The 27,971-nt window shown below is 47.0% G+C and overlaps 1 protein-coding gene across 1 annotated transcript in view; it reads right to left on the reverse strand.

Annotated features, from left to right (window-relative positions):
- LOC131565763 (transmembrane protein 132D-like) overlaps positions 1–27,971 on the reverse strand; it is a 181,432-nt gene that overhangs the window by 112,715 nt on the left and 40,746 nt on the right. Inside the window, exon 2 of the mRNA XM_058816822.1 lies at positions 27,076–27,964. Within this exon, the coding sequence (XP_058672805.1) occupies positions 27,076–27,964 (889 nt within the window). The remainder of the gene's footprint in view (positions 1–27,075; positions 27,965–27,971) is intronic.

Here is a 27,971-nt window from a genome sequence, read left to right on the forward strand (position 1 = left end):
AATTAAAATGCAGGCAGCATCCTCTCTCATTTATCACAGAGGCTGCTTTAGCACCTCCAGTCTCTGCACTTTACAACCATTAGGGCTCAGCTTTCAGCTTGCGTCATTCCTGCACGTGGACACCGTGCCCAGGCCAGGCTGGGCACAGACACCCTGCCCAGGATGGGATGGGCACAGATACCCTGCAAAGGATGGGCACAGATGCCCTGCCCAGGATAGACTGGGCACCGACACCCTGCCAAGGCTGGGTTCCCCTCCCCATCTCACTCTGGCAGTGCCCTGCTCACAGCACACAAGTATCATCCCCTTTTCACACACAGCACAAACAAACAGGCAGTCCAAGCCCTAAAGAGCACACAAGTATCATCCCCTTTCCAGCACAGCACAAACAAACAGGCAATCCGAGCCCTAAACAGCTCTAAATAAAGATGCTTCAGACCCGTGACATTGAAGTTAGCTTTTCATTACTGTAAGTGCTCGGGGCAAAGATCTGTGGGAACCTTTCATGGTCCTTCTGAGAAAGAGAGCTACTTTCTACATCAAAGGAGAAAAAGAAAAGGGAGCCTGTTAACACCCTGCTACCGCTGGTTGTCATCTTGTCACCAGCAGCGAGGAGAAGGTGGCAGATAAATTGTGTGAGAGGGGACATTTCTGAGAGCTCCTGGGCACCCACCAGACATCACAGTGGCCTCTGAGATTGCCTTGTCACTGCATCTCCCCAAGGCATTTCACAAATAACTGGAAGGGGCTTCTATTTCTGTTTATCTCCAGTGTTTCTTCGTGCCCAGAGCCTGACCCTGACCCAGCCACGGAGAGGAGCAGAGCAGAGCAGGGTGGCAGCCTTCCCCTGCCAACATCCACCTCCTTTGGGCAGCAGGGACGGCAGCAGGAGGGCTGGGGACGGGCTTTCCCCCACCGCCCATTTCCGACCAAACACAAGCCAAATGTGAGCAGAAACGGGCCTGAGCACAGCTCCTCATGGCATGAAACAAAGGGATCAGGTCAGTTTGCACTCACTGGGAAGTCAAAGGCACTGACGTAAGCCAGCAGCAGAACAGTCCCTGCTCAAACCCTGCAGGCATTCCCAGCCCTACATCTCCACTGCCCAGAGCCCATTCTTGCTGGGGACAATGCCATGGGTGGCTCCTTCCAGTGACATCCCCTCTGCATCCAAGAACAAATTGCTGCAGCTGGGAACACCTTGTCTTGTCTGTACTCCCTGAGCCTGCAAGGGGCTAAGGGCAAACCCAGACACCCTCCAGCCACCAAGCAGGAGCTGCAGACTCCTCAGGGCCTTCTGAAGACCAGAATTAAATGTCATGCTTGAAGTCAGGCAGTGTGGGGCCAGGTGCCACCATGGGATGTAAAATCCAGCCAGCAGCTGTGGCATGACTAAGCTGTAGATGCACTCACAGAGTTCCCTGGGAGCTGTCTCTGCTGGCAAGAAGTGCAGAATGATCCTGTTAATGCTGTGCTACATTAAATGCAGACATCTCTGCAGGATCTGAGGTCAGGCTGGAGCTGTATGTTGCTTAAATGAGGCCGTTTTGATACCAGAACACTTTTACTGACATTTACATCCTGATGTTTCACTGCCTGCACACAACCTCCTCGGCTCCCTGAGGCCTCTGTGCTCAAACAAACATATTCAAATGCACAAAACAATGGAAAACAACAACAAATGTTCTGGCTTTACTTCAGGACAGAGTTTCTTTTAAACCCTGGAGTACCAGAATTGAAGGCAATATGGGATAGCAGGTCTGTGAATGCCAGAGAAGCTGGCAAACTCACGAACAGCACTGGAATGGGAATGAGGAATGTTACAGAGCTCACCAGACTGAACAACAGTGAGAGGGCAAAGCATGAGGCCAAGACTCACAGAGAAAACAAACCCTGAGGTAATCCAGCCCTTTGTCTGTCCAGTCTCCCACCCTTGGGCCAAAATCTATTCCCACTTGAGAAGCCCTCAGTAGATGAAATCACATTAACCATTCCACAGCACAGGGAGGGCTGGCTGGAATTTGTGTTCCCAGCATCTCCAATTTTATGTGCAGCACTGGGGTGATGCTAAATTTATGCACTTTGAGGTCATACTCTTCTTTTGTCTCCCTCTGCAGTTTCATTGCGTTTTATGGCTGAAGCTAATGTAGGACAGAATTTGAGCCTGAAAGAGGCTCTTTGAACATCAGTCAAAAATAAAACGTGGCTGTCATTGAGAAAACAGGCACAACTCACCCATCTTTGTCAGACCTAAGGCACGTTTGCTGGGAGCACATGAAAACCAAGCATACAAAGGCTTTCTGGATCTGTATCTACCACAAACCCCTGAAGAAATTTAGACCATTAAACCCAAAAATTATTTCCCCATCAGGAACAAACCTTTAAAGCTGAAATTCTATCAATGGAGGAAATAGTATTTGAGAAGGGCTTGTTTAAACCAGCTGTTCTAGGACTGGCTGAAGTGAATTGCACCTTTCTCAGTTCAGCACGAAAGGGAGATCACAACAAACAGGTCATGTAGTAAAACACTTCATACCAACCATCTGAATGTCTGGCTTTAATTCCATAATTAATTTTGGCATGGCTTATAAAAGGTAGGATTTGGAAGCTGTGATTTGATCTGCAGAGCTGGCTTCTGCAAGGCTTTTTTGGTTCTGCTCTCCCCATTGAATACTTGATGTACAAACCAGTGTTGGCAGTTGTTTTCAGAGCAGATACCTCCAACTTTCTTCAGATTACACTAATAGTTGCACTGATTGAAAATCCACAGCAGAAGAGAATGGGGAGTCCCTGAGATGCTGATGGAGATGGAATAATTTATGGAGAGCGGTCTAGCACAACAGAAGCTATTTAAAGCTGTATGATATACCCACAAACTCTTATTAAGGTCTGTGGTTTTCAGCCCTGTGAGACACAAACCAGTTATCATTATGCATCACCATGAAAGCAGATTAAAATTAAATCAATCTGTTTATCTATGGGTTTGCAATGCAGCTTTTCCAAAGCATAACACATTCTCCACCTAATTAACATTTCAGGAGGAAAACCCATTCCACACAGCCACCAAGCCACTGCCATTCAAAGGGAGATATTACAAAAACATAGCCCAGGTGGATTTATAATGAAATTTAATTAGTGAAAGGCCACAAGACTATTTAGGCTTCAGAAGCTGAATTGTGCATACCAGGAGTTAAATAAAATAGATTTGTCTGTAATGTGTATTTCATGGGCTACCAAAAATTGCCTGTTGTGGCTGAAGTTTACGTCCTGCACACAGGTGCAGGTATCTGCACACATGACACACACTCAGATTTTATTCCTGTGCCTTTCAAACAAGGTCCTTGTTAAAACATGTTTTGCAAGATGTAAAACACACAAGTCTCTGGAGAGCCAAAAGGAAAGGATGCATACAGATCGATTTAAAGCAGAAACAAATCCAGTCTGCAGCTCTGACCTCTGTTTACTCACCAAACAAGGCTCAGTGGGAGCAGAAGCAGAGCTTTGCTCAGAGAGACCCCGAGTCAGGTGAAGCTCAGGAGGCAGAGCTCCAGAGGCACTGCAGCTGAGAATGGCACCCTGTGCCCCCAGCAGGAGCCATCCTGGGCTCCCGGTGTGACACAAAGGTCAGGACAGGCTTCCCACAGCCCTGGGGCCCCTCCTGCTCCCTGCATCTCTGGCTGCTCAGGGTGCTGGAGGCAGGAGGAGGAGGAGACCCCTGCCCAGCACCTTCCCTGCAGGACAGAGCACCAGCGAGCAGCCAGAGCACAGCAAATCCTTTCTGTATTCAGGCTGTGCAGCAAGGTGTTTGCTTACAAAAATGAAAGGCAAAGATAAACACTGCTGCCTGCTGATTTAAAGTGGTTGGGAGCCCCGTGGACTGCTTCAAAGTACTGTTTCCAAAATAAATGCAAAAAATAATGTGTAGGGTCTGAAATCTTTCTAAATTGCTTGTAAGAAAGCAAACAATGCAGCACATCCCTTTCATTCCTGGCCAAACAGCAGCAAAGCTGCTAACAGCACAGCTTGTGCAACCTGCAATTTTTTTAAATTAGACTTAGATTTAAGGAAAGACAGGAAAAACAAAGCACAGTACTGGGCACTCTGTGCAGGGAAAACAAAGTGCCATCTGCCCCATTTCACAGGTGAAAAACATGTTCTGGAACAGCCACGAGAGCACAAGCAGCATGGGGCTGGGGCTGCTGCTGGACCGTGGGATGTATGGATCACCCAGCCCTCCACTGCAGATGGAGGAGGAAAGAGAACAGAACAACAAAACACTTCCAGAGAGCTGTAGGGACCTTCCCTCCGTGTTTCTGTGTACATATATACCTGTGTATACATGCATGTACACATATACACATGTGTATACATGCGTGCACACATGTACATATATACCTGTGTATACATGCGTGTACACGTGTACATACATACCTGTGTATACATGCATGTACACGTGTACATATACACATGTGTATACATGCATGCACACGTGTACATGCATACATGTGTATACATGCATGTGCATGTGTACATATATACATTTCTGCTGAGTGGGAAAGCAACAAGTGGGGGTATTCTTATGGTTCATTTGCATTGGCTGACAACACTACTGAGCACAGAAAAAGCAAGAAACAACTGGTGAATTGTGCACCATGAGTCTTCCAAAACGTTGCAGAAATAAGAGCAGAGCTTTATATTCTCTGTATAGACCAGGAAGCAATGGGGTTGGTCACACCAGTTCTTTCGGTTGGTCTGGAAAGCAGTGCCTGGCACAGGGCCTCTTTGAGGCAGTTTTTGAGGGATGCAGATACTCCTTCAGAACCATGGCCTGGCCAATGACCTTTCACAAGCCTTGAAAGGAGGGATGTTGCTAGCAATCAAAACTGCAGGAATTTGGCCTCCTCAAGCAGCCACCACCCCAAGTGCCCCAGCTGCCTGGTGCTCAATGACAAGGAGTGTGCATCTTAAAGCAGGTGCTTCTAGCTGAGCCTGAAATGCATCAGCAGCCACAGAGAACATCAAGAGCCTCCAGAAATGTTCCTGTCCCCTGCTGAAGGGGCTGCACCCCACAAAGGCTCTGTGAGCCCAGTGCTCCTCCCAGGGCCCCACACTGACCCTGCCCTCCCAGCCCTCCATGGTGACACCTGGGGACTGCCAGCACTGCTGCTGAACGGGCTGCTGCTGGCAGTGACCTGGAAAATGCTCTTTACTGAAAAGTTCCTCTCAGACTCCAGCAGCAGGACAGTTCTGAGGCATTTCCAAGTCACATCCTCATGCAGAATGAGGCAGCAGTGCCGAGAGCGGAAGGAACATTGCTCCACAGCTCTAACGAAGAGCCATCAGCAAAAATGAGTTAGCTCTGTTCCCTAGCAACTTCTCACAGCTGCAGATAAAATCATCTTCTGGACATCACAGAAATTGTGAGCGCTTAGCTCTCTTTCACAGGCATTCTCTCATCCATTGCTGCGTGCAGCTCCCTGCAGGAGGTGACACAGGAGCAGCAGTTGGACCGTTCCATTCGCTTGGCCAGAACTAAACCCACGGATCCATGTGTCCTTCACTCAATGACACGCGTGTCAGATGTTCAGAGAACAGCAGCTGAGGCACAGAAACCCATGGAGCAGTCTTTGCTGCAAAAACCCTCAGCCTGAAAAGCCTTTTCTGCACAGACCTTTCCTCCCTCCTGGGAGCATCTCCACTGATTCCTGATGACATTACTTAAGGTTTACAGCACCAGGGCTACAGCAAAGAGAAAGGAACTGTATAAATAAAGGGTGCAAATTCTTCAGTGGAGGAAAAAAGCCTGCACTGCTCCAAAGAGTTGCTGTTGGCATAAATAGATATTCACTGAGTAATTCAAATAGGAATTTTTGTTATATACATAAAATCCAGGCTGAACACTACAGCTCTTATAATGCCACATGTAACCACCTTTCTGTCATCTGCACGAGTGGCCACCAAAGCAACATTTGCTAAATAACAGCAAGGAGCTCTGCTGCAGGCAAAGCCTAACAGCTCAGTGAAGCCACTGATGCAGAAGGGAGTTCAATTAATACCAAAATGACACTGCTCAGAATTATCCTGTGCCCTTAATGTAGGGTACACGCAGTGTTGTCAGTATCCAGCTGCAGCAGTTAACTCCAGCGCATGCCAGGGCACAGCTTTGGTTGTGATTTCCATCTTGAAGAGCCATAGGAAAAGGCTTGGCTAATCCAAACAAGCAGAAGAGATCCCTTGGAGCAACACAAACCCCCTGTTGACTGCTCTCCAAGAAGAACTACTGATCCTCTCCACATATAAATCCTGAAAAATGGTAACTGCATCTCTCAGCCTCACTTCATGCATGTCCTTGCACTGCTTTATTCTGTTTGTGCATGTCAGTGTAAGATGAGGAGTGAGAGGTTTCTTGTCCCAGCACAGTTGTTCTAAGGACCCTCTGTGGGATTCAAATGGGTGAGAACCCCCATTGTCCTTCACAGTGCTCCAAGTTAAACACCATGAAACAGAATGAGGGAACTTAAAACATGGACTGAGCAAGAATTCAAGTCACATGAATTTTTCTGCTCTTTTCTATTAAATCCTTGTAGCCTTGGACACCAGGTTCAGTGCATGAAATTTTAGGCACCAATTTGCTCTATCAAAAAAGGGTTTTAAAAGTTTTAATGAGCAGACATGCAGGATGTTACTTGTGGCAAGGACTGACATTTTTTTGCTCTTGCAGCAAAAGCCCAGTAGCCAAAAACATTAACGCTCTTAATTTAATTTGCTACTTTTAAAATCCTCCAGGAAGAAGTGACCACTAGACAGCTGCCTTTGACAGTTTTAGCAGGCAACTGAGACATCCCCACAGTGGCTGGGTGATGAAGGGATGAGAGTGATGAAACATGAGGCTGAAGGAACCACAACAGAGAGAGAAAAACGAAAAGGAGCCCAGGAAAGTAACTTAAATTGTAAATTTATCAGACACTGCCTCTCCCCTCGTGGTTTCAAACTCCAAGGAATGTGGGCCGGTTTCAGGCGTCACCCATTAAACCCCCACTTCCCAAATGAGATGCCAAAAGCAGCAGAGGCCTCTGAATCCTCCTTTCTGAGCCATGGTCTGGCTGGGGCTTTAGTGTTTTAGACTGTTTGAGCGGGTTTGGGGTTTTTAATGAGTTTAAGACAGGGGAAAGGCAGACATCTGCTTGACAAAGAACATTCTGCCAGCTGGAGCTGGAATTTCTCCTACACAAAACGTGCACACAGGGCTATTGCTCTGAACATCACTGTTTTATTCCCAAACTGCAGAGAGGCAAAGGATGAATCAACAAACAGGGCAATGAAGAATTCAGCCCACAGCTCACAGAAATGAGCAGTGTGGAGTGTTTTGCACACTGATTCTTTCCAGGGAGCTCCCTTTGGAGCCCCCATCCCAAAGGTGGCTCAGTGAGGCCTTTGAACAGCAGCCCCAGTTGGGGGCACTTCACAGACACTAATTAAACTAATTAAACACCAGCCCCTGCCACCACAGCCCCAGCAGCAGCAAATGCTGGAGCCATGACACACGGGCTCCCAGCAAGGAGCAAAGCAGCCACAAAAACAAGCGGCCCTGGAAGGGGCTGGGGGAGGCACTGACAGCCCAGGGAGTGTTTAAATCTGGATTTAAATCTGTTCTTCATCAGCGTGCTGGGCTGGGGACCCCGAGGTGACAATGCAGAGCTGCAGAAGAGGAAATGTGTGCAGTGTGGGCTGGGGGAACAAAGGTGTTTGAGCACAGGCTGCTCTGAGTTGGAAAAGCAGGAGTCAGTCTGCTCTCTGGGGCTACAAAGGTTCTCCTGGAGCTTTGTCAGGAAATACAGAAAACACAGTGTAATAAATGCTATTCAAAACCCCAACCCTTCTGGCTGGCTTTAGTGCTGGCTGCTGATAAGAGACTGATGAAATACCTCTAGTTTGCTGTCAATGTATTGCTTTCACTTCAGAGAGAGAAAACAAATGTATTAAAAAGGAAAGATGCCAGGGATAAATATTTTAGTAATCTCCATCACAAACCTGTCGTATTACATGGATTACAGTCCATTAGGACTGTATAAGATCCCTGGCAAAGCCTGTAATTCAGCCCTATCTCAGTGACAAAACCCCCTAATGTGTTTCAGGAATCCCTATCCGCTCATATTGAAATCATCTTTGAGAGCTACTTGTTCTAACAGGGCTAATTTGCAGAAAACCAGCTGAAATCCAGCAGCCACTGAAGTCCACCCTACTCTGTTCAGTCCGTGGGGATGGGGAGTGTGTGAGCAGCTTCCTTTGGGGAGGCTGTTCCTGCCACCTCATGGCACTGCCATGGGCACACTGGCACACCTGTGCCAGGCCAGCACCATGCCCTGCACGGGCAGAGCCACCAAGGGTGATATGCACCAGCACCAGGGCTGGAGGCACACAGGGCAATAAATCAGCCCCAAGGTTTTCTGCAAAATAAAGAAATTTTTCCTCTTCCAAAAATATCCGCCGGGTAGTCTGGGAGTGACTGCTAGAGGAGAATTACTAAAATGATACACACTGAAAAAGAAAAGTAGAAAAAAATAAATCTGACAGGCCCTCCTGAAGGCTAATTTGGAGACCTTCCCTCCAGGAAGCTGAATTGTGACAGAGCCATCCCTGCTCGTGCGTGTGCTCTGCAGCAGCACAGGGGCTGCACTAATTAATTCATTCCACCTGCCTGGGAAATGCACCCTGGAGGGAGGGAGGCCATGGGCAGCACTGGAGAGCCCAGCACCAGGCAGGGCTGCCAGGAACACTGCCTGGGTGCAGCTGGGGGAATTGCCTGTGTCAGATGTGCTTTGGGTTTGTCCTTGCAGCAGAGTTAGACTGACATGAGCAAAGTGGGTCACTGGGTGTGCTGCTCCTTATCAGAGCCATTATCATATCTGGTTATGCACTGACTGATCAGTGCCATGGCACTGCCTTGGGATGTGCTCAGAACGGGGAATTAATTAAAACTGAAGCTGCTGCTGATAGTGGTGATGGAGCAAGAGACTATCACCTGCTGAAAACCAAAGATGGCTAAATGCAATATTAGACAAAACTGAAATTTATAGCAAAATATCATTTAAAGAAACAGAATGCAATTTAAAATAAGATTTTAGCTCATTATATGTCTTTCAAAGTCAAAAGGAAACCTGGTCTTCAAAATGTTATTTGCAGCACATACTCAAACTAATGATAATACAGCAATATGAGAGAGTCACGTTTTCAAATGTCCATTCATTTCCCAACACAGCTGCAAAGCGTGCCTGTTTAGTCCATGATATAATAGGATATTTTGGTTCTGAATAATTGGACTTGAGCAAACAAGAGAGTCAGAGGGGGAAAAATGACTTAGAATTCAGAATTTCTTCAATTTTACTCATGCTCACAGACTGAGGACACGAACTCCATGTGGATTTTAAAAAGCTCTTCTGCACGCCCTCTCCAAATTACTGTGTCTATGCAAATTGCCAGCTCTCATCTGCACTGTCTGATTTGAATGAAATTGGGTATAAGTCAGATCAGAATTAATTCCAGCAAGAGACTTTAAATGTTCTTCTTACAAGTTTCATGCTCTGTGAAGTCACTTTGAAAGCAGAGTTGCTGCAAGTCCCATCAGGCTCCTGCACCTCCAGAGGTCACAGATGAGGTTTCACCAAGCCAGCAGTGACAGGGAGAGCTCCTCAGCCTGGGGAGGGTGTTTGAGAGCTCTGGAACTGCACTCACACCCTGCGTGCCCCTGGGGCCTCACCCTGCCCTCCTGACACTGCTGGGCTCTGGTGGCATCATGGCACAGAGCTGCTCCTCAGCTGCAACAGGAGAGGAGGGAAAATGAGCTCTGCTCTCCTCCATCTGCCACCTTCCTGTACCAATACCATCCCTCACCTTTGGGAGAGAGAGAGAGAACTGGGATCATATCCCATGCCACGCCAAGCAAGTGACAGGGACATCAAAAAAGCAGGGTGCCAGCAAGGCTCTGAGGAAAAGGGCACTTCTGTGCTGCTTCTTGAAAAGAAATATTTACAGAGAGGAGAAATGCTCTGTACCATGCTGGAAAAACAATGCCAAAAGGTCTGGCAAGGCCATGCCCAGAAACAGAGCTCCCTGCACGGCTCTTGTCCTGGCACACAGAAGCCATGGATCAGATGGCAGCCCTGCTCCCATGAGGTTTATTCAGTTCTATACCAATCCTCAAGTTCTGGAATGCATTCCTTTGTAGTTTTCTAGGGACTATCCAAATCCCATTTCCCTAAACACAGAAAACTCCCACTTCTGCATGTTCTTCACTGCCCAGAAATTAACAAAGCTCATTCTCGTTTCTGTCCCTGAAGAGCTCCCCATTCTGTCTCCAGTCCTTGATCATCATTTGTCTCCTTCCTGGTCTTTTCCTCTCAGCATTCACCCAATAAAGACACATTTATTTATGACTGATGATCTTCTCAGTCCATTAATTTCTTTCTGGCTAACTTAAAATTCCTATCAGAAATTTTGGCTGTTGCCATTGACACAAATGGGAGCTTCTTCAAGCTGCTGATGTGAAAGCAGCACCTCCCAAAATCAGCTCCAGGACTGGCAGAACAGAACAGGAGAGCGCTGGGTTGGAAAGCTGCCACTGCTGTTGCTGGGAACTGCCCCTGCATTTCACTCAGGATAGCGCAGGGCCATCGCACACAAGTTGGTTTTCAGACACTGGGGAATATTGCAAAGCTGTTTTAAACCAAGTGCCTTTGCTCAGCAAGATGTGTTTGGAAATCAAAGGGTGTAATACACATATTTGCTCCTGGTCTGCACAATAAATTATTTATTATGTCTATTTCTCAGTTCAGAATTCCAAGACAGGTAGTTAAAATATGTGATATGATTTATTCAAGGTTGGGAACACTTTCAGCATCCATAATAGATCTCAAAATAAGCCATATTACTTCCAGAACATACTTTGTTTTCATAAAACTTCTGAACAATTTAATAAATCTTCTCAAAACCAAAGGTTTATAACTGATCTTATAAATTTCCCATGGAAACAGGGGGCACCCTGTATTCTTATACCCTGAGAGGCACCACACCTGTCAGCTTTCTTAAGGGACTGCAGCTCCCCAAATTCTCTCAACAAAACAGAAACTGTGCTGTGATTTGCTGTACCTGAGCTCAGCTGCCCCACACAGCCCAGCCCTGTCCCTGTGTCAGTTCCCTGTCCCAGGCAGGTCTGTCTGTCTGTCTGTCCCGAGCCACAGGAGCTCGTGCGGCTCCGCATTCACTGAAGGGCTCCCTGGGCTGCCTGCAGCTGGCACAGCAGAGAAAGGGACCTGTTCTATCACTATTGTCCAACCCCACCTGCATTGTTTCCACATCATTAAAAATGGGACTCTGCCACGTAGTTACTAATTAGCACTTAGTAAAGATAAGTGCAACTTCTGACAGTGCAAGGTAGTTCATCATTTGCATAAGATAAAAAGCAGGGCGTACACAAAGGAACAGAGAGGAGATGACACTATCTACTATGGATAAGCATTTTGTTATTCTGAAATTATTGTCACTTCACCAAATTAATCTTTCCCTTTATAAACATATTTTTAAATTCTCTATCACTAAACAGAACTCCTCTAGACTTGAGTTGTGCTTCAAAGCCACCATGTATTAATATCAGAACACAACAGCTACGTGACTAATTTAATTCTGACGCAGAAGTTGGAGGTTTTGGGGATTCCAAGGATCTCTGGTTATGTTATTTATTTGTGCTGCTGTGATGTATTTGATAAACTCAGGCTCCACTTAGCCTGATTTGTTGTTGAGGTTTATGTTGCAGACTCTAACTCTGAAGAAGAGTGCTATAGTCAATAACATTTTCCAAGCTGTGTCTGTCAAACAGCAGAGTACACATTCATACATTTCTCTAAATGATGTTGAAATATTTGAAAATATTTCTCATTTTAAAAGATGTACTGACGTACTGAGAAGAAAAGCCTGCATTTCCAGCTCCTCGCTGCCTACAAAGGCTGGCTGTGCCAAGCAGAGCAGTCAGCTCGTGGCCCTTTCCCCCACGTGAATCCCACTCCCAGCTCTGCAGCCTCCACCCGAGATTTACCTTCTCTGTTATCATCTTACTGCAGGGGTTCCACGCTGTTGTCTCCTTATCACACAAGTTCCACACCTTCTTGGTGTTTCTGGTGGGCAGCTCTCAGAGCACTGACTGTTCCTCACAAAGCACCAACTGACTCCAGCTCCCTTCTCACCCAGCCACCCCACTCTTTTAGAGCATCTTCTTCTCATTGGGTACAGCTGTGGCCTGGTAAAGTCAGGCCTGCCCCTGATCTTTGATAATTGGCCCAGCTGCAACTCGTTATGGGTAAGATTGCTTTCTACACTATCTTTATTTTCTTATATTCTATCCCCCTACACGTCTCCATAACCCAATTCCAGCAGCTCCTCAATGCTGAGAGAACACAGCACCATCATCAGCTGGGTCTGGCTGCACAGTCAGGAGGTGCTGGCACACTCTGAAAGCATCAGCCATGAACTAGAGAGCAAAACTAAAAACGCAGAGCCCCGATCCAAGCTGAATGCAGCGGGATGCCAGGCCCATCAGCCCCGGCTGGGTTCAGCTGCTCTCCCCTAATTTGCAAGGTGTGCGTGGGTGACTGGCACACCACGAGGTGTCATTTTCTACCTGCCTGCAGCACCATTTCCCTCTCCCCAGTCTATATTAGGATTTCAGGCAATCACTTCTTTTGCCTTAATAGCTGCAGTTTTCAGCTCCAAAGGAATACAGAGCAATTCTGACATGTACCAAAGTCCAATTTACTGGGATTGAAATATATACATTTGTCTTCTCTCTCTGTTTATATCTGGGTTTTGACTTCGAGCCCACCTTTCCCTGGGAACCACAAAGATTTACTGGTGGCTTGCTGAGCTCCGTAGGGCAGCTGGCCGGGTTTTAATTCCCCCAATCAGCTGATAACATTCTCCACAGATCAAACCATTGTGGCACAGGGACCCGGCCCGTTTTTATGCTGGCCAAACCAAAGAGAAACCCAACATCTGAACAACTTGCTTCTGATTCATCCTGTAAGAAATACTGATTGCCAAGAGGGGAAAAGAGAGGGAAAAAAAGAGACGGGTACATCAAACAATTTTCTCCAAATCTCAACCCTTTAAACATCATTGTTGTGAAGGAAGGGCGATGCACCTCTCGAGGATTTTGAATGCTGCCTCCTCTGCAGCATCATTGGACAAATCTGACTGAATGCCTGTTCTCTGAATACCCACGGGGCATGAATGGCCCAGCTGAGTTTACAACTGCAATAAAGAACAGACTTTCAAGCTGAGTGTGGACTGATGTATACAGCAGAGTGAAAAATAAACACGCTAAAGCTGCTACATAATTCTGTCAAGCATATGGTTAAGTTGTGATTTTATTTAGAAAACAGATTGTAAGAGAGAAGTGATGACAGCTGAGTCTATATTGGTCACTCATAAATAAAAGTATTCTAATAGAGCTGGGCTTGTTACTGATCACATGCTGCCACAAGGATTCAGTGAGAGCTAATCACTTAGAAAATAGAGCTTTTTAAACACATTTTGCAGCTCATTTTCAACTTCACATTGCTCAGTTGAAAAATCCATGATTACTGCACCTAACTTTTAAGAGCGATGGGGGAGTTACATTTACGGGCTCAATTAGACTTTGTAGCTCCTGTTAGAGGAAATGACTCCCTCTGGCACGGCAGAGCAGCCCGGGCACCGGGGGCTGCCACAGCCGCTCCTGCCCGGGATAGCATCGCTGCCCCTGCCCAGCTGGCACCGACCCTGGTACCCCTGCCCGGACACTCCTCCAGTGCCAAGACTCCAACCCAGCCCATGGCTCTGCCTTTTCTTTCCCATTATCAAAGCCAGGCAGGGGTTTCACGGCTCTCAGACCGTCGCTCAGCCCCAGGCAGAAGCCTGCAGACCCAGCAATGGCCACAAACCCAAAGGCAGCCCCGGCTCTGGCGTGCGAGCAGCACCGCAGGTGTCCGGGCAGGCAGCGCTGCCTCGGGCTCGGTGTGTCCCCAGCATGGGCACAAGGGTGGCACTCGGTGCCAACACGAATTCTGAAATACAACACGAGCTGCTGAGCTGATTCCCAGCCCAGCTCAGGCCACTGTAGTCCATTGTCCCCAATGGCTTTAACGTGCTGCAGGCAGGGAGCAAGATGGACCAACTTCTACTTTGTCTGCTGTGTTCCCATGATAGTTTATCTTTTATCGTTGTTGTCAAGTTTGAGAGTAATGAACCTTGAGCTGCGTTTCTTGTTTGCTTCTTTTCCACACAAGAGGGGGCTCAGGAGGGTCAGGACCTGCAGGTTGAATCCTTTCTGTATCAGCCACAAAGCCCCAAAGTCTGCTCTGTCAACATCCCTGCCTGTGTGGCACATACAATACAAAAACTCTGTCATTTGCTACACGTGTTGGATCAAAGGTGGATTAAATGCTAAATTTGGATTATTAACCTGCTATTCCAGCTGGTACTCAAAGGTTACTGAAAATGGAACAATTGCAATGAGGACATTGTATTTTTGTTGTTGTTGTTTCCACTGGAAGAGCAGGAGAAGCTGCACTGGAATGTGGCCCTGGCCCACACCAAGATCTCAGTGTGTGGTACTGCCTATTACTGAAGCCATTATACACAAGGAGACAAACAACTGGTAATTACCAGGCTTTACATGCCCATTAGGTTAAGCATTCTTGAAAGTATATTCATCTGCCATCACATTTGCATTCTGATAGCAGATGAGAGAAATTGGGTATTAAATCTATTGGCTCCCTCAGAGGGCAAACAGAGCAGAAGAGTCTATTAAATCACATTCAAAAGGAGAAAAATTCCTTGCTGTTCCCCTGTATCGTCTGACCTATCTTCACAGCCTGGCAGCGTGTTTGATACAGCAAGGATGTGAGGCACCCTGGCAGCACTGAAGGGAAATTATCAACTCTCCTGGACACTGGGCAATTCAGCCTCACCTCTTCCTCCAGCTCACCTGACTACAAAATGCAGTCGCGTTTTTCTGTAAAACACTATGAAGCCTAAAGATAAAATCAATCTTCTAAGTGCAAAAGTCTTGTATCTACTTTTTCTGCCTTAGCATTTACTCAGATTTAAGGAATACAAATCAGCAGGTAACCACATACTAATAATTTCTAGTTTTTCCAAAGTTTCCTAGCACATTTAGCAGCATGTCCTACAGTCCTCCAAAGAACATCTCTGACTACTGAGATTTCTTGTCAGCACCTCTGTGAATGCATTCTACACTTCACACACACAGTTTGTTTGGTTATTTTCAGGTGACACCCAGAGCCATGAGGAGATGTCCCTGGCAGGTTTCGGAGTCCCTGGTCCCTGACTTTGGTGTGGTGCTGCAGCCAGCCATGGAGACAAGCTCCCACCAGTGAGGAGCTGTGATCTGAATGCTTCCTGAGCCCTGTCCAGGGCCATGGCAGTCATCCCCAGACTGTGCCACTGGAGATGTTCATCTCAGGCTGGAATAAATGCCTCACCGGAGCCGAGAGCTTTGTTTCAGCTGTGAGCCATCTCTCCAGGCTGCAGCACATCCAGCTCAGCTTCTAGAAAAAGCCACATCTGCCACACTGTGAAGATGAGAAGTCTGCCGTAATTGAAAAAGATTTTACCAATACTGTCTTAAGTAACAAATGCACAGCCAATCTCTCGGTGCCTCTCAGAGAAATGAAAAAAGCACATTACAGCCAGTCTGCTTCTGTCTGACAAGGCCAGAGCAATCTCTGCCAAGTGCCATCCTTACAGGCTTTTCCCAAGACAATGGAGGAAGAAAAACAAACAAACATTGAGTCTATTCAGAGCAGTTATTGCAATAGTATCTGGCTGCTCTGAAAACACAGACAGAAACCTGAACACAACCAGAGGGGGCACAGAACATCAAGGATTATTTCCATGCTCAAATGCACTCAGCTAAGTTCAGAGGCTGAAGTGAAAGACCGTCAGCTAGACAATAACTTAATGAATTGCTGTGGCTTTGAGCAGGCACTGGAAGCATCCTGCACTAGATCTACATGAATTCTGAAAGGATGTAACTCCGGAGGGATGGAGCCCCTTGTTCAGAAGCGGCCAGGGAACATTCAGGCTGCTCAAAGTGGCCAGTGCTACCCACTCAGGCCAGCCCTGCAGGTGACACTGGCATCAGCACCTGTAAATCCACACCTGTAAGCACTGTACCAGAGCTGTCAGTGCTGAACTGGGCTGATATTTTATATCAAACTGATGAATAAATACACTGCAAGAAGGAAAACCACGTGAAGCCCATTGCAGGAGGAGCCCAGGGAAGGAGGATGAGAGAGCTGCAAGCAGGCTGCTGCCCTGTGAGGGCTTCATGTGATGATTATTTACAGAGAACTGTCCCTGGTCCTGTGTTCAAAGTGCCTGAGAACACTCAGTACAAAAGCTCTGGTAACTCATTCCTCTCAAAATTATTCTGAGCCACTGGAGCCATAATTACACTGTCATAATGAAGAGGGGAAAAACTCTTCTAACAAGTAAATTCTTGTTGTAAATTGCATTATGAAAGCAGTAATTCCCTCTGAAGTAGGCATTATCATGTCTTACTGCCCACACCAGTTCATTATGGTGCTCTGCTGTCCCAGCAGAGCCTTCTCTCAGTAAATGAATGTTTGGGGAGGATATTGCCAACTCGGGACTTATTACTTAATTGAATATGGAAACATTTAGGCCATTAGCATACATTTAGAAGTGTCTTATTTCACAGATGTTAATTTATCTTGGGGAATGCCCTTTCTTCCCTCCTGCTTTCCCTCTTTCAGTTCTTTCCCTGCAGCAACCTTTATTTATTCAGTTAGGTCCTAGTTCAGCCATTTGCAAGCCTGTGGTGAGCAGCTTCCTATTTTAAAACCTTCCCAAAGTGAGATTTGAAGTCTGTTTTCCAAAAAGTGCACAGCAAAGCACTTCCTATCCTCCATCACAGATGCAAAGTATCACCAGCTCTGGGTGGTTAAGAAACCCTAAACATCTCTAGCTAAATAATGAGATTTTTCAGGCATTCCAAATTGTTTTATCCACCTAATTATTACAAGACCTCATAGCCATGCATAGAGCATTTCTCTGCTGGTATCTCACTTTGGGAATTTTTAGCTAATAATATATTCCCTCCAACAAATGGGTCAAGAAGCTAGAATAATACAATAAAGGAAATTCCCACCATTCATTCATTATTAAGAGATACTGGGAAACTTGCAGTAAATTCCTGGAACCCGCCACCCTGGACAGGAGCCTGCATGTCCCAAAGTAAGGCCCCAGTCACTGCAGAGGGGTCAGGTCATAGAGCTTGGTTTCTTTATCACGTTTCAGTGAGGGCTGAACATCTGTATGGTCACAAAAAATTGGTTTTTAAAAACTTTTTGAACATTTTGAAAATTAATCAAAAATAGTGCCAGAACTTGCATTGGTGCTGCAGCTCAGCCCCTTCAGGCCCTCCCTGTTTATTTGAACACCTCTCTGAACAACAGTGGAACACCCAAAATTGCCTTTCCCCTCCTGGGTTCAAATCTGTCCACCAACAATGGCTTCAGCTGGTGATGAGTGACATTTTTCTTTCACTGTTTACAGATTGCTCCAATCCACACATTGTCAAAGCACTTACTGTCTGCTAAATCTGGAGCACAGACATGGTTTAGAAAGGGTCTCTCAACACAGAATTCATTTATTTTTATTTGATAAAGCAAAGTCAATTAGCATTTCCAGCTGCAGAGGAAAAAAGCCTTCATAGATCAACTCTAAAAGTTCAGGACCTATATGCAGGAAATCCTATCCCTGAAATAAAACAATATATGAAGCAAACAAGCAAGGAAAACCCAGCAGGTGATTTAAAGGCATTTTCAGTATCTGTTAGCTTGAGTAATGAATACTTGCAATAGGCAATTCCTCAAAAAGATGACAATTCTTAAACCCAAGCCCTTCAGAGCTTTCAGGCATTAGATCTCTGGATTTATGAAGAGATATCTTTTGTTGATGAGCCTTTACAAGGCACGGTGCACCTGAGTCCAGCAGGCACAGCTGAGGAAGGAACGGGTAGCCCACAATTAAAAATAATAGGAAAATGAAGGGTCCCTGCATTAGTTCAGAGCAGAGTCTGTCCTGCTTACTCCAGCCAAGTGCTGGAGAGGTCAGAGAGCCACTGAAGTGGCCACATCAGAGTTTGTGAGCTCAATTCTCTGACTGCAGCACAGCCAAACATGAGCACTCCTAGGCTGAGGCTCCTGCCCGGCACAGCCTGCCCAGCACCAAACCCACAGTGCTGTCCTCCCCAGGACATGGGAGAATTGTCCCTTTCATGGCAACATCTTCACTCAAAGAGCCCTCAAACAAACCAGCACTCAGGCTTGGGCACAGGCTCCCCATGTGCCACCTTCCCCCAAACACTGAGCACAAGCTCTGCCTGCTCTCAGTGCTACTGAATGTATGACACATGATATATAACATATCACACACAGAAATGCATCACCCACCCTGTGCCCCAGAGGTGAAGCTCCCAAGGATATTCCTGAGTGCACTGAGGGTCCAAGGGCCCCAGCAGTCTGGCCACGATGCCCAGCATCTCGGGCTGTGCAGCTCCAACATCCCACAGGCAAAACCTCTGCACTGACAGCCAGGGCTTGGTTTCACCAGTTAAAGTTGTTATAGATTTAGATCGGATTCTATCTACCATAATACACATCAATTATTTTGTGCAATGAACTATCCACCCCGGGCCATTACTATTGGTATTCTTTGTGATGGGGTTGGAGAGATCAAGCAGCACAAACTGTGATTCTGTACCAGCAGCTCCCTTCACTCCATTCCCAGGGAAATTCTGTGCCACAGGAAGGGGGGAGGAGGCAGCAGCCGGGAAAATGAGGCACAAACACACAGCAGAGCAGTGGGGAATGGCATGCAGCACCACCAGCACAGAGGGGTGCAGAGCCAGGACAGACAGACAGACAGCTGAGCAGGAGCCAGGACAGACAGACAGACAGACAGCTGAGCAGAAGCCAGGGACAGACAGACAGACAGAGCTGAGCAGGAGCCAGGACAGACAGACAGACAGCTGAGCAGGAGCCAGGACAGACAGACAGGGCTGAGCAGGAGCCAGGACAGACAGACAGGGCTGAGCAGGAGCCAGGGACAGACAGACAGACAGGGCTGAGCAGGAGCCAGGGACAGACAGACAGGGCTGAGCAGGAGCCAGGACAGACAGACAGGGCTGAGCAGGAGCCAGGGACAGACAGACAGACAGGGCTGAGCAGGAGCCAGGACAGACAGACAGGGCTGAGCAGGAGCCAGGGACAGACAGACAGACAGGGCTGAGCAGGAGCCAGGACAGACAGACAGACAGGGCTGAGCAGGAGCCAGGACAGACAGACAGGGCTGAGCAGGAGCCAGGACAGACAGACAGGGCTGAGCAGGAGCCAGGGACAGACAGACAGACAGGGCTGAGCAGGAGCCAGGGACAGACAGACAGGGCTGAGCAGGAGCCAGGGACAGACAGACAGACACGGCTGAGCAGGAGCCAGGACAGACAGACAGGGCTGAGCAGGAGCCAGGACAGACAGACAGGGCTGAGCAGGAGCCAGGACAGACAGACAGGGCTGAGCAGGAGCCAGGGACAGACAGACAGACACGGCTGAGCAGGAGCCAGGACAGACAGACAGGGCTGAGCAGGAGCCAGGGCTCACAGCAGGCTCTGGGACACTGTGCTGTGTGTGGAACCTGCCCAGGGCTCCAGGAGGGACCAGCAGCAGAGAGGAAACTGCTGCAAAGTGATTGATGCTGTGCAGCCTGACATCTGATAAAGTGACAGGACAATTCATTACCAAGGTTTACAAGATGTTACAAGGATCTGACAGACCTGTTTAAGTAATAACCTTAAAATCTGAAAGGGCTCAGATTTGCCATTAGAAGTAGAAAACTAATGTTCCATATTTTTTTTTGTGATCAAAAATGCACTTTGAGATTGCCTGATGCATTTCACATGAGTGTGCTCATCCTCGATTAATGTTACCCTTAAAAAATGTGAAAGCAACATTTGAAAAGTCAAACATTTCCAATAATTTCAAATCAAGTATTACTTTGCCTCCCATGAAAATTCTTATTCCTCAGTGTACTTAGCCTTTATTTTTAGAGGTACTTTGGAAATAGGAAAAAATCCTTACCTGGATGCGATCTCGTGTTTTACTGGAATATTAGAGGAAGAGTTCTTTGACCCAAAATTTTATGAGAATGTTTTACATATTCAGACAAAATATGTATATATGTATTTTTACACATTCAGACAAAATACAGCTAAAAAGAGAGCTTCTAAACTTTTCAGCAGTAACTAGGGAAGTGCAAGGGGCTGGGAAGGACACGTTCAGCACATCCTGGGTGTGCAATGCCCGCTGCTGATGAACAAAGGAATCCCTGCACAGGTCACATGTGTGTGCCTAGCAGTGCCCTCAGTGCCCTCACCTGTGTCACTCACACACCTGCAGTGCCCTCAGTGTCCCTCACCTGGGCTCACACACCTGCAGTGCCCTCAGTGTCCCTCACCTGTGTCCCTCACACACCTGCAGTGCCCTCAGTGTCCCTCACCTGTGTCACTCACACACCTGCAGTGCCCTCAGTGCCCTCACCTGTGTCACTCACACACCTGCAGTGCCCTCAGTGTCCCTCACCTGTGTCACTCACACACCTGCAGTGCCCTCAGTGTCCCTCACCTGTGTCCCTCACACACCTGCAGTGCCCTCAGTGTCCCTTACCTGTGTCACTCACACACCTGCAGTCCCTGGGTGTCCCTCACCTGTGTCACTCACACACCTGCAGTCCCTGGGTGTCCCTCACCTGTGTCACTCACACACCTGCAGTGACCTGAGTGTCCCTCACCTGTGTCACTCACACACCTGCAGTGCCCTCAGTGTCCCTCACCTGTGTCACTCACACACCTGCAGTGCCCTCAGTGTCCCTCACCTGTGTCACTCACACACCTGCAGTGCCCTCAGTGTCCCTCACCTGTGTCACTCACACACCTGCAGTCCCTGGGTGTCCCTCACCTGTGTCACTCACACACCTGCAGTCCCTGCCCTTGAGCAGTGGCACTGAGCACATCCCAGGTGTGACGTGTCCCCAAGTGTGATGGATGGCAGGAGCAGCAGCTGCACCCTGGCAGCTCACACCCTGTCAGTGCCAATCACCCTCTCCATCTGTCTTGCCTTTACCAGCACAGCCCTGACAGCCCCTCCCATATTGGTTCATTTCTGACACAAAGGAGCTGCTAACGTGTTCTGCACAGAGAACTGAGCAGGTCTGGGGGGAGAAAACAACACTTCTGACACCTGTTCCACGAACTAGGGGATTTGTAGTGCCCTAAACCTCCCCTTTTCTAAACAAACCACCTACAAAACAACCCAGACCTGTATTTCCCAGCTATGACCACCTTCAGTTGATTTCTGCTAATGTTCTTCGGCTCCCTAAATGAATGAGTTACACTGGAAGCTAGTTTTCCCCAGCCCAATCCCACAGAGCGCAGCAGAACCAGAACCGTGAAGCGCACGATCAGCAAGGCAGCAGCGCAGTCCCAAAGGGTGCAGCTCCGGGGCCAAGAGCTCCCTGATGTTTGCAGTCTCCAAGCGATGATGAGGAGGGGAGAAGGCAGAGTCCCTGCAGAAGGACACACCTTGCAGCCTGCCTGGGACAGGGACCCCAGGCTGTCCCAGTGGCCCCCACACGCTGCTCACACAGCTCCAGGCACACCTGGGCCAGGCTCTGGGACGGCTCTGACAGGAGGAGAACGGGCCTCGAGTGCAATAAACCTGAAATAACAGATGGCTGCAAAGGCCACTCATGTGGGTAATGCTTTGCTGGATCTGTCTCTCAGTTTTCTGACACCTGCTCAGGCAATGTGAGCTGATTCTCAAGGCAGAGGATGTTAACTGGAATAATTTCAACAGAAGGAACTATTTTCTTCTTAATATAATCTGCAAGTGCAACAGGAGGTAATAGAGTGCCCTGGAAGTCAATAGTTTTGAAGCACTTGTCTCCACAGTGCCACTGACAATTTTGGGCCATTAGCAAGTCACTTAGCAGTGCAGGAAAGCTATTTTGCCATCCAGAAGACGGAAAAAATTATATTTGCTTGACTAGCTCATAAACAGGCCATGAAAGTTAATTCCTACTGGCACAGTGTGCTGAAGACAGCAGAAACCCCCAGGGCCAGCTGGAGCAGCCCCTCCCCAGGCAGCAGCACAGGGGGGATTCCACCCAGCCCTACTGCACAAACACCTCTGACCAGCTCCTGCTGGGAAAGAACAGTTATTGTCACAAAACAATACAGAAATTACCAGTTATTGTCACAAAACAATACAGAAATTACCAGTTATTGTCACAAAACACTAAAGACACAGGACTCTTGTCTTCTTAGGTCACAGTGTCCGACTCCTGCCTACCTCAATCTTATTTTTACATCAGGACTGAGCAGTGAAAAAGCTGAAACGCAGAGGTTGGATTTCAAAAGAAGAGATAATTTAGGTTTTGTTTGGGTTTTTTAAATCCCTTTTCTCTCATAGTTAGAAGAGGGGGGGAAAAATCAGCTATGAGATTTCAGAAGCTGTTTAAACCAGAATGTGGACAAGGATGTTTTAACTGACAGAACCAGAGCTATGGAAGGAGGAGTAAAAAGTGTACAACAGGATTCTTTTCAATCTGGCAGAGGAGGTACAAGTTCAGGGCTGGGGTACCATGAAATAGCCACATAATCTAAGGCCTAGAGAAAAGCCCATCTCAGTTTTATGTGCTGGTAACCCTCCTGATCACCACTTGTTTCTGCTATTTAAATGTGATTCAGCTCAGCACGAAGAATAAGATTTGATTTAGCCTAGCCCTAGAAGAGCACACAAGCAATTTGATAAAATGCCAGTCTTGTTCAAATGTTCTTGCTGTGTAAATTGAGTGCTAATGATCTGGACTCTGCTCCCCTCATGTATTTATGCAGCCCTTTTCATGTTTGCTGGATTATTGTCCATTGATTGTTAGATAAAACAGAGAATAAGAAGCTCATGTTACATAAACTCTTGGGACCTTTTGGAGAAAATCTTCCCATTATCAATAAGCACTGCTTTATTCACCACCACAATTCCACACCAGTCCCTGTATTCCCACAATTATCATCATTAAAAATACCAGAGGGAAGGCACAAAGCTTCCCAAGAGTTTATAAAACTGGTACCTACAGATGTCCAACCCCAATTTGGGTTTACAAATGCAGAAACAGCATTGATAGTTTATAAAAAACCCTTTACTTTTCTCCAGTATTGGAGGTTTACAAGTTTCTATTTCAACCTTCAGTCATTCCCTCACACAGGGAATGACTGAAGGTTGAAATAGAAACTTGTAAACCTCCAATACTGGAGAATACTCATGAAGTATAATTAGAAATTGAATAAATGTAAAAAAGCTGCTGTTTTTTCCACTCATGAATGCATCCAGGCCTCACACTCAGTAGCTTAAGGCAATTCTAGCTCTCTAATTTCTTTGCTGATTCATCTCCAGAAATAGGGAAACAAATTTAAAAGGCTGCGAGCAGAAAGCATCAATCCTGATGACTTGAAAACAAATCAGAAGGTTATGTTTATTAGGCCCAGCAACACAAACAAAAGCTAATAAGAAAGAGCTGCATGTGCAGGGCGCATTCAGCAAAGCCCGACCCTGGGAACTGCGGGTCCCCGCGCACACGCGTTGCCAGCTCTGGAACAGCACAGGGCTCATCCCAGCGGAACTGGGGCGTGCTGCAAACAGGAGCTGGAACTGGGCTACACCGGAGCTTTGAGGCTGGAATCGCTGAGAGCATTTGGAAGGACTGGCGTGAAATTACACTTCACGATTTCCTTTCTCAGCAAAAACGCTTCCAATAAAGATCTCACTTCAGTTTCCAATACTTGCACCATGAGACTGCAGAAAAACAGCAAAACAAGGCAGACTGGAATATTTTCTACGAACACCAGGAAACTTTCAGCACCCATGATGGGAAGGAAGAGCCTTCAGCCATCCCTGGCCAGCAGCACAGGAAAAGAAGGGGAAAAAGGGGAAGCAAGCATTGGATGAGGCTGAGAAATCCCTCAGTTTCCTTAGGCCCAGCTGAAGCTTTCAAGCTACAGCAATATTCCATATTTACCCATCATCTATATTTTATCTCCTTCCTTTGCTCTATCTCTTACACTCATATGGAGTCAAGACAAATATTTTTAATTTTCTCATCTCATTAAAAAAAAAAACCTAGGCCTTGGCTCTTATGGGCCAACTCTTTCCCAAAATTAAAAACAGTCCATCAGTTCCACATTCACACCTCTAAATCTTCCCTTGTGCAGAACAGCACAAGATAAAAACCAAGGGTACTTTTCCCTAAATCTTTTAGTATTCAGAAGTTTCTAGAAGGCTCCCCTTGAAGACAATTTCCTGTTAGAAAGGGGATGGGGTTTCTCTAGGCACAATAGTTCTGAACCAGAAAATACTCAGTAGTGATGAGTAATTTTTTACTTTTGGCTGTTTTGCATGTCTGTTCCTTCATTTTTGACCTGTATATCCTATATTTTCCATCTGTTCAAGCCATAGTTTCCAGTCCACTGGAGCAAAAGCAGTGGTAAAAGCATTTTGCCAGCAGCCCTTGGCCTCACTTCATGAATACAGTTCCAAATCTTGCTGCCACTCAAGGCAGAACTCCGAAAAATAATGGACTGGTTTGAAATAAAAATTAATACAATTTTTTCTCATAAAGCAATTACATTGGGGGAGGGGGAAGAGATCTCTTCCTCTGTCAGAAAAGATCAGAATTAGACCAGACAGATGGAGAACATGCCATGGAGGGATGAACACAGAAATCACAATTCTGACCAAAAAAACCCAACCCAAAACCCCTCAGAGATGCTGTACCCAGATCCAAGGGAGGAGTGGCTCCCTAGAAGCACAATTAAACAATATTATACCCACTCTGACACTGCAGCAGCTTACAATCTGAAAGCCAGGTGCTCTCAGAAAAGGAGGTCACGAGAAATCAAAACTCAAGAAAGCAACAGCAAGTTGTTACAAAAGTCTGCTTTTAAAAGGTAACACCAAAGTGCTGTTTTTAAGACAAGAATGCCACACTTTTCATTTTGAACTGATATTCACTCCCTATTTTTAGCTTATTTTTTGTTTTATGCTACCTTGGATCTCTGAATAAAAAGCTACAATTCAAACATATCTTTTCCTTTTTGTTCCAGAAAATTCATTTTAGAAGTATTCCTTAAAAAGTTCAGGTGCTGCATTTTCATTCTAATTTAAATAAAGCAAGGTTTTTGAAAATTTTATAAACCCATATGTAACAATTATCATGGCTGTAACCAGCTCCACTTTTAATGGATTACAGCTCATGGAAACAGAGAAGCTTTGAAGTGAGATCTCTCAGACTCTCCATTTACCGAGTAAAAACAATAAACATTTTTTACCTTAATTGCTTTTAATGTTTATATTTAAAGCTATTTTCAAATGTAGAAGTTGCCGTGTCTGCTGCTGTGATTAAGTCATTAGTGCAGAGAATAAAGACAAAGCCATCCCTTAACACTTGCTATGAGGAACTTGGATTGAAATCAGTACTCAGGACACAATTTAAATCTTGGATTGACTCACAAGATGAGCAACTGATATGGTGAGGAGATGTGCTTGCTCTCCCTCAGATGAAAAAGAAATAATTGCCCTTGAGTCAGCAACCAAGCGCTGTGGTTATTCAGTTTATACATCACACACCTGCAAAGGGAAAATGTCCTGATTTTAGGGCAAACCATTTCCCCACAAATCTCCCTGGGGGAAGGGGAAAAAATTACTGAGTTGAGCTCTTAGTACTGAGGCCAGTGGTGCCCGATTTGAGTTATCCTTACTCCAGCCAAGGCAGACATGTGAGCCCATCAATGTTCCATTTCCAACCTGGCATGGGAGATGTGTAACCACCAGAGAAAGGAGTTTCCTCTCAGGGTTTCTTAGGTGGCCGCTCCGAGGTGTCCCTGGTGCTGAGCACAGCTGGGTATGAACGCAGTTCCCAGCCTGTGGCATTGCACAAGTGGGAAGGGCACTGCTCCCTCTAGGATGCACCTGCTGTGTTAGGAACGTTCTGGGAGCTTTGGCACACTCACTACTTCTAGAACAAACGCCTGAGACAAATCAGTCTCACCCCAGAAGCCAGAGTGTGACACTGACCTTCAGCTCAGGAGGAGGTGGCACGAGTCATTGGTAAGGGATCAAAAATGGAATATTCTCTGCAGACATGGATTTCCCACTCATCAGCCCCACAGTTTACAGTGCTGAACACAGGAGCAAGCTTGGAAAGAAAAGACACTGGACAGTTCACACACCTGCTCCGTGCCCCAGCCCAGTCCTTGCTGGTCTGGCTTGGATTGTACAGGTGCTTACAGGGAGCTGCCCCTGAACAGCTCAGTGCTTGGACAGAATGAGGTGAACCAATGTGGCACCTGATGTCACATCCAAACACCAACCACCACCCCCGGGGCAGTTTCTCGCTTCCAGAAATTGTTTTGGTAGATCAATAACCTTTAGGAACCTCAGACACCCTGCAATACAGAACAGAGCTCACAACAAGCTGAAACATGAGAGATGCTGAAACATGTGAATCCTACCTAAATGCCCAGTTCTTGCTCATTTCCTGTAAATAACTCTGTGGATTTAAGCTTCATTAATCTCAACATGAGTCCAGTGGGAGATTAGGAGAACTGCAAACTCCAGCTCTCAAGAATTTTAGATGTTATCGCCTCTTAGTACATAGATATGTCCCAGCTCTATCATTTCAATTTTTGTAAGCATTCCTCAAAGGAGAACTTCAGCAAAAGGCCTCCACTCCATGAGATACTGTATGAATTGTCTGAGGGGTATCAGACAGAGCAACGTGAGAACTGGAGAGCAGCAACTGATGGACTGTTAGGCCATTCACACAGAGAAAGTGACTTCCAAGAGCAGAGATACTAAAAGTAAGGTACCAAGAAACACAAAGCAGCCTTACCTCAGCGTGAACTGATCCTCTGTGGAGTTTTTAGCAACAGACACAAGGAAAGTCAGAATGTCCCCTTGCTTGACGGTCTTTGGTGCGTACTGGATGACAATATTATTATCCAATCTCATTTCAGTTAAAGAAGGGGCAGCATGTGTCTGGTAAAGGAAAACACTTCCGATCCTCTGCAGGGGAGGTCCCGACTCGTCGATGTCGTTGCGCCCCGAGCGGATCCCGCTGCTTTTCCTGACGTCCTCCTTGGCGCACTCCCCTCTCTCATCCCCCGCTTGGATGGAGTAGTAGAGCTCCACGGGGCTCCCCTCAGACCTCTCCAGCTGTTTCTTGCGGCCAGCCACCACGCTGGGGGGGCTGAACCAGCTGGGCAGCAGCTCCAGCTGTGCCACGCAGAGCCCCAGGTCCCCGCGCAGGCGGCAGCTGCCGCGCACCTCGCGCGTCTCGCGGAAGGCGAACACGCGCAGGCAGGGCAGCCGCTCCGCGGGGCTGTACTCGTCCCAGTCCCTGCCCACGATGTAGAACAGCACCTGCACCCGCGGCTTGCTCAGGTAGATCTTGCTGCTCAGGATGTAGGCCTGCAGCTTCCAGTTGTACGTGAACTTGTTGGTGGATCCAAAGGGATTTGAGGACAGCATTAAGTCCTGGGGCACTGGCTGTTCGATGGAAAAAGGCCCATAGCTGGCGTTTAACATGGGGGGGCTCTTGGATTTGTAAATCAGAAAGGATTCCACCCGGGACTGCAAGCTGGAGTTCCTCATAATATCCTGGTTGGCTTCCTTAAGGAAGAAGGAAACATCGGCATTGTGGATGCGATAGGTCACCGGCAAGTACGTGGGCAGCAAAGAAAACCTCTGGATGCTCTCCAGGATCCCTCGACTCTCGGTCACTGTTGG

This window comes from Ammospiza caudacuta, chromosome 18 (assembly GCF_027887145.1).
Source record: "Ammospiza caudacuta isolate bAmmCau1 chromosome 18, bAmmCau1.pri, whole genome shotgun sequence".
In the NCBI taxonomy this organism is placed as follows: Eukaryota; Metazoa; Chordata; class Aves; order Passeriformes; family Passerellidae; genus Ammospiza; species Ammospiza caudacuta.